Below are 7,848 nucleotides of genomic sequence, written 5' to 3'. Positions count from 1 at the left end.
GGATGTCAACTGCATTTCATTGGCTCTGTACCTGTGCTCTACTAAATGACAATAAAGTTGAATCTGATCTAATCTTAAACATTTGATAACGTTTCCTAACTAAATTAAATGTGGACTGGACAAACCCCTAAGCTATTCGCCAGTGCCCATGCATTTTAGACAGTCAAAATATAGCCCTGTATATAAGATTTACGGAAAACAAGTGTTTTGTGCATATAGAATAAATCTTATTTTTTCATGTTAAAATGTATTATTTTCAAACAAATGGACTGGAAGTAAAATAAACCCAGCAGACATACTGTACAAGCAGATCAGTTTTTTAATCAGGAGTCATTGACATTTTTAAGGGAGTTAAGAAAAAAATTATTCTCCTGTGTATTTCTAGAAAATTGAATCCATAAACAAGAGGGTTTAAAACTGGTGGTATGATAAGGAATTCCAGAGATAGAATCACAGCTACAACATCTGGAAGGTCATAACGACTAAAAATTATTTCACAAAATACAGCTATTGAGTAGTTGACAAATGTCACTATGTGTGGAAGACATGTGTGCATGGCTTTTCTTTTGAAATCAGAGGATTTCCTTTGACAAATTACAAGAATGTTAATATAGGAATACAAAATAAAAAACAATGGAAGAAAAACTGTTACTACAGTAATGATCATTCCAACTATGTTGTTCAATGTAGTGTCAACACAAGAAAGTTGAACTACAGACCAGTTACTGCAGTACAATTTTCTTAATTCATTACCACATAAAGGTAACCTAAAAGCTAAGCTTACATTGGAACCAATGGCACACAATGGATATATCAAAGCAACAGCTACCATTATGGTAAGTGCCCTTGCTGTCATGATACTGTGATATTTCAGGGGTTCACAAATAGCTACATGGCGATCATACGCCATTAATGTTAGAATAGTAAATTCATATGACCCATAAGTGTAGACAACTAAAATCTGTAGAAAACATGCAGAACGAGATACTGCATGAGTATTTAACAGAAGATCGGTTAACATCTTTGGAAGCAAACCAGTGGCACCGTAAATAGAGTTCACTGAAAGACAGGCAATCAAGATGTACATGGGTTGATGCAACATTTTGTCCAAAATGATGACCAGTGTAATAGATATATTTAAACACAGAATAACAAGGTATAATATCAATACTAATGTAAAATATACATATCTGATATTCCGTTGATCTTTGTACATAGTTAGGTAAAAATAGTATGGGTGAGATCCATTTTCCATAATCCTCCTGGCCTGAGAGATAACGCAGAGATAATGTCCACTAATGAGCTGTACACTGTTCAGATTTGCTGGGGTCCTGTTAAAAGAGAAGAGAAGAGAAATTCTAAATAACAAAGAAACCTTTTTTTCCTGACTGGAATAAATACTACATTAATCTTAATCTCTAGTCAGAGTATGACAGCCCTTGGTTAATTGTTAATTTCTTACGCGTACCCCAGTTTGACTCGAAGTGTGTATGTAACATGACTCATGTCAAACCTACTTTGATAGAGTTCAAATGCACATCCAATAAAAAAGCTGCATATTGATATCAGGTGTGGTGTGCAGGTATTCATTACTTTAGTTTGCCCTTTTCTTGTGAACTGAAGACAAATTAGAATTATTCTTACGTATGAATAAATTATAATAAAAAATGGCAGGAGGACATAAATAAATGTCATAGTTGTACTGTATATGTTGTTGCTTGTAGTGTCTGAACATGCCAGTTTTACTACAGAGTAGTTGTCACAATAAACTTTTTCAATTATGTTCCCACAAAATCTTCGACTTGCCGTGATTGAGAGGGTAATGGTAACCCGACCAAATGGAATGAGCCAAATGAAAATGATGCATATGATGACATTTGAAGGGGACATTAATTTCTCGTAGGTTAAAGGGAAGCATATGGAAATGAACCGATCATAAGCCATCATCATTAAATTCATCATTTCACATCCTCCATATGTATTAATAGAAAATATTTGGACCAAACAGGCGATCCAGGATATTTGAAATGATCCTGAAAAGATTTTGGTTACAATAAAAGGTGCCAGGCTAGACCCACCATACAAGTTAATGCATGCTAAAGAAAATATTTCAATTATTCTTGGTCTACCAGAATACATAATCACTTTTACTTGGGTTGAAAAAGGAGATTGTCCTCACCTGTTTGGGCTAACATGAAATGTGTGGCTTTGCCCTCTTGCATGCTTAAATGGTTTATGTAGTCTTAGTTTAACATCCGATCTCTGACCTGTTGTTGCAGCAGCACATATCTCATGGAGGGCAGAATTAGGTGTGATAATGACACCATTTTCTACTGACCTTTATCGTTTGCAGCCAGTGGTTAAATAAATTAGCTAAAACCCACAGTTGAATTTTATGATTGATTTCAGCATTTTTGCAATCATAGTAAATAGGACTGGTAACAATACCGTGCTGAGCTGCTTTTCCAGCATCTGTAGAGAGATTGCTGAGGAATTCAGGACTGTTATGTGACAGATCTGTCACTATCAGAAATTCACAGAGCTGATGATATACGAGCTGGCTTTCTGGCATTTAGTCAGAGTGATCACTCAGTACTGATCTGTGTTTCCAGAGCTCAGATGCAAGGCTAGCTGGTTTGTTTAAGGACATCATGTTGTGCACTGTTCATAGCAAGAGAATCACATGACCAAATTTAACCAATGAACTAATTTAGGCTTTGTTTGATTGACTGTTGGAATCCTGTAATCTAATTGGCTCCCAGAATCAGACCTGCCAACCTTAAAGAATTTTTTTGAGTAGCACCTTGAGCCGAGAAAAATAAATTCTCATGTTGGCCTACATGCATGTAGCCAAAAACAGATGGGAGCGTACCTATGTTCCCCGCTATTTGTATGGGACCGGGGAACATAGGACCCTTTTTGTAGAAAAGGGTCCTATGTTCCCCGCCTTGTATCTGACCACGGAAATTGCATGGGATATGCTTGCGAGTGCACATTTTGTGCACAAACGGTAGCAAAGTGTATTTTTCTGTCAATGTCGCTTGCCGTAGCACACCAGGTAGACCTACACATACGCGCACAGTGCAATATTGACACAAGCCAGAAGGGCGATTTTCCTAACTTCCACGTTGAGTATAGCGGAGTAAAGGAATAGATGAAGAACATTTTTTATAACATAGGCCTACAATGGTTTTACTTGTGTAGTGCTTCTTTACTGAATATAACGAGTTCAAAGTTAACATTCTAGGTAACTTCGCATTGTCCGCTTCAGCACTAAATTAAGGACAGCAACACACACGAGCTGCACCTCTCACAGAAGAAACGCGCTACAACTACATACCTTTTAAAGTTGATATATAATTGGTTTGTTTTGTTCATTTTTCCGTTCACTGGCACGCTGCAGGGGGGACTGTGCGTTGCTCCGAAGCCCCTTTGGTCTGACTCGTCAATAATCCAAAAATGTCCCTTTGGGTCTACAGCCCAGTATAGTTTGATATATCTTTGTTCCATTAAAATTAATCCCATTCTTCCGACAGCTCAACCAAAGGCTATTTTAGATCACCTCCTTCACCTCTTGTACAGTAAGAATCAACAATGACATGCCAAGTGCAAAGACAATTATAAGCTTGGGACTGAAGCCATGCAGACTCGGCTAGATTTAAACACAGCAGGCCGTTGCAGCAAGACAGTGAGCCAATCCTAATATCATAGGAAAACAGGTGGGGCTGTGTCATTAGGCTGATTGCCACTGACACCAGCTACTGTTACATACAAGACTTAAGTGTCTCAATTAAATCAATTAAACGTGACTATATCACACTGGGCTCCACACTGTGCCTCTGTGCAAAGAACTTCAGTTCGCGGCGCCCCCTCTTCCTTCCCTCCTTCCCTCATCACAAACAAAGTGTTTTCCACCAAAAGCTGTCACCAGTCCGCACGTCTGTTGTAACTGTGTTGACTGAAGGGATTGTGTGTTTCTGGTGAAATAAAACGGATATATGTGAGTGTGTGTATATTTGAATATTTTCCTTATTTATTGATGTCATAAGCATGCTTTATAGGTAGGCTAAGTTAAGTAGCCTAGCATTATTAACTTAAACCCCGCTCTCTTAGCATCTGTTGAACCTTCTTTTCATCTTCTGAAATTATCGATGCGCATTAAACCGCATATAAGTCATCTGCGCCGCATGTTTTCGCTACATCCAAAACCACATGATCAAAATACACCAATCTCTAACATTTGCGCCAAATTGTAACAAATTTTGCCAGCCTACACATTTTCATTTACCTTAGTTCATTCATTGCAAGTGAGAAAATGGCAAGATTGATAGTGGGGGATCGAGCTGGTATGGTGTTGGTCAATGACTGCTTCCGATACCACAAACACCGGATTAACCAGGATAACATAAGATGGAGATGCTGGAAGGTTGGATGCAGAGCGGTGCTGCGGACCAACATCTTCGATATCGAAGAAGAGGATCCGCACATCGTGGTGCACCATGTTGGTGTGCATGTGCACCCTTCTGATGACGAGATGGTGGAGCGGGCAGATTTCCGACGGATAGTGACGGATGAGATACGGAGGGAGCCTACTGTCCCCATCCGACGGATTTACAATGCCCAGAGGGTGCAACAGCCGCGGCAACATATATTGCATGGAGGCGCACCAGGGTTCCTCTCAGTGAGGTCCGTGATGGGCAGGGCAAGGGCTTCCGTGATGCCTCCCATCCCAGCTGCCATTGAAGACGTCAGAATAGGGGGTCAATGGGCTGAGACATGGGGCAGGGACCAGTCGACTGGGGCATCGCAGTTTTTGCAACAGAGGCCAACCTGTGGAGGCTACGATCCATCGATACACTGTACATGGATGCCACATTCAAGTCTTGCCCACGCCCATACACACAGATATTCACCGTGCTGGGGGATGTCCATGGGTTCGTCGTTCTACTAGTTCATGTCCTCATGGGGCAGCGCACGATTGGGCACTATAGACGCGCTTTGGCCAGCGTCAAAGATGCAGTCAGGGCAACATCTGGCCACACCTGGAGACCGAAGAAAGTCATCTGCCACTTTGAGCAGGCGCTGGTGGTTGCCGTGGAAACGGAACTTCCGAGGGCTCGCGTATGTGGATGCTATTTCCACTTCAGCCAAGCCTTGTGGAGGAGGGTCCAAAGCCTTGGCCTGGCTACAGCCTTCCGGAATGATGAGAGGTTGAGGGAGGTGGTCCAGAAGGTCATGGCGCTTGGCCACCTGCCACTACCGCTGGTGAGAAATAACTTCGAGCTCCTGGCTCAACACCAGGCGTGCTCAACGGGACCACCCGGAGCTGCAGGATTTCTTCCAGTCCGTCCGGAATACATACATCCACCGTGCAGCATTCCCTCCTGCCATGTGGAATGTGTTCCGGCGGAACATGGAGCAGAGGACCAATAACCACGTGGAGTGTAAGTTATTGAAGTTAAGATAATGATAAATACATTTTATTGGATGTCCTTACCGGAGAAAATGTGTAGGCTTATACAACTACATGATAATGGATTAGGCCTATACGACAAAAACCAGCAGTGCAAATAAAACAGACGGGCAAAGGCCTTTCTTTCTTTCTTGAATTTAACCTGTATTTGATCAAAAACGGGCGAGGGCTAGCTGAAAGCGTCTTACAACATAGTGAACTAAAACTGTCAACATTCATATAGGCCTACATAAAATAAAATTGTGCATGTTTCGTTATTAATAGGCTATTTAGCCAACAGTAATGTGGCCTGAAATGAATAATAATAGCCTACTTTTGATGTGTAATCTTAAAACAATGGAACTATTACCATTTTCACGAAAGGTTTAAAATGTCTTTTATTCTATAGCTTATCATCGCACCCTGAACGATGCCGTTCAAGTCCGCCACCCATCGCTCTGGACGTTCCTTCGACATCTGAAGGACCAGCAGCAGCTTGCTGAGGAGAAGCTGGAGCAGGCAGATCGTGGAGATGCTCCTCCAACAAGGAGGCGCAAGTGGAGGGAGTTGGAGGCCCGCCTCCAGAGGCTGAAGCGCCAATACACAGAGTGGGTCACAGACACCTGCAGTCGTACTGGAGGGCTGTCAGCCGCACCAACTTGTTTTAGCCCAATGTGCGTTTGTGAGGACGCTTCTGTTAGGCTATGTTAGGATGTCCTGACTGAGAGTTGTTAGAGTTTCTTGTTAGAGCTGCACCGTTAGATTCATTATTATTATTATTAGGCCTGTTATTATTATTGACTCTTCAGTCAAGTTGACTGCAAACATACAATTGTCATTAGGCTGATTGCCACTGTCTTTTCAAGCAGCTACTGTTACAATTAAATGAATTAAATGTGACTATATCACACTGGGCTCCGCACTGCGCCTCTGTGCAAAGAACTTCAGTTCGCGGCGCCCCCTCTCCTTCCCTCATCACAAACATAGAAATATATATGAATAACATAAAATAACAAAAATAGAAATGAATATGAATAACATAAAATAATTATGTGGAAATGCATGGATTCCAGTTGCTTCCAGTAGCAGCAACTGGAATCAATGCATTTCCACGGAATTATTTTTGGAATCAGGGGCCGTATTACAGAAACTTCCTAACTCGAAAATCCTATCTTATCTGTTTGGTAACTACGGTAAGGGTTAGGATCGGATTCAGGAAAAAAGTCATTACAGAACGGCCGATCCTAAAGTCAGTGTTCTTATCTTAACTCCAGATAGGAAATGTGTATTACAGAAATATCCTAAGTTACCAAAATCCTAAATAAACTGTCCTAACTTTAGGATGACCCATCAGCTCTCCTAACGTTCACACTCGGTATCATGCCCCCCCACTACTTATTTTATTTCATGTTGCTATATTTATTTTATTTATCTTACGTACATGTTGGCACTGGAAAAAGGAGTTGCTCTTAATCTCATTGTACATGTGTATAGTGACAATAAAAGGCATTTTATTCTATTCTATTATTCAATCAGTTCCTGGAGAACCACATGGCCAAAGTCCAAGCTTAGCAGATAAATAGTATTATACCATGGTCTAGGTTGAAAAGGGTGTCGTTTAAAAAGTGATATACTACACCTATAAAATTATTATGATGTTGCTTGACAACGCCTGAGTTAGTTCGCTCAGCTGTGACTTATCAACATTCCACAGCGTTGCGATAAACAGCTGAAAAAACTAACGATTTTAGCTCTAAAACTCATTTAGTATTAATAATTGATTTCATATTTATTTATTCGTAAGTGACCATGGTATAAACGGGATAATGCCCTTCGATGCGTCCATTATCAGAAATAAATGGACTTTGCGGAAGACTCCGCGTCGTCCATTTATTTCTGATAATGGACACCTCGTCGGGCATTATCCCTTACTTAACCTTTTTTACATGGTGTGAAAAAGGATTTGCCCCCTTCCTGATTTCTATGAAAGAAAATTAAGACATAAAAACAAGTACATTTATCTGCCAGTGGATTAAGTCATTGTATTTTAATTTAAGAATCTTATCTTACATTATCTTAAATTAAGATAAATTTACCTGCCACCGGCAGATAAATTTACTTGTTTTTATGTCTTAATTTAAAAAGATTTTGACTTATTTTAAGGCAAATAATCTTATAAGAAAGCTCAAAGTAAGTATCTTTTTACTAAAAACAATACTAACTAGATTTTTAATCTTAATATAAGATTATAACACTTGGTAAGATATCATTTTTTGCAGTGAAGACGAAAATCACAGCTGACCAAAAAACATTAAGGCTCGTCTCATTTATGCCAGAAAACATCTTGATGATCCCCAAGACTTTTAGGAAAATACTCTGTGGACTGACAAGATAAA

General features: G+C 40.2%; 2 protein-coding genes across 2 annotated transcripts; both read right to left on the bottom strand.

The window, feature by feature from the left end:
• Nucleotides 1-319: 319 nt before the first annotated feature.
• On the bottom strand, nucleotides 320-1,255 carry LOC125308563 (putative gustatory receptor clone PTE03). Its single transcript, XM_048265128.1, has one exon. The coding sequence runs from the start codon at nucleotides 1,253-1,255 to the stop codon at nucleotides 320-322; it is 936 nt and encodes a 311-aa protein (XP_048121085.1).
• Nucleotides 1,256-1,458: 203 nt separating this feature from the next.
• LOC125308562 (olfactory receptor 10A6-like) lies at nucleotides 1,459-4,740 on the bottom strand. The gene is made up of 2 exons (XM_048265127.1): nucleotides 4,668-4,740; nucleotides 1,459-2,033 (listed from the first exon to the last, which is right to left on the bottom strand). The coding sequence occupies exons 1-2, from the start codon at nucleotides 4,738-4,740 to the stop codon at nucleotides 1,459-1,461; spliced, it is 648 nt and encodes a 215-aa protein (XP_048121084.1).
• Between the last annotated feature and the right edge of the window lie 3,108 nt (nucleotides 4,741-7,848).

The sequence above is a fragment of the Alosa alosa genome, chromosome 15 (genome assembly GCF_017589495.1).
Source record: "Alosa alosa isolate M-15738 ecotype Scorff River chromosome 15, AALO_Geno_1.1, whole genome shotgun sequence".
In the NCBI taxonomy this organism is placed as follows: domain Eukaryota; kingdom Metazoa; phylum Chordata; class Actinopteri; order Clupeiformes; family Clupeidae; genus Alosa; species Alosa alosa.
The sequence above is the reverse complement of the archived record's forward strand: the minus strand, read 5'-3'. Positions and strand labels throughout refer to the sequence as shown.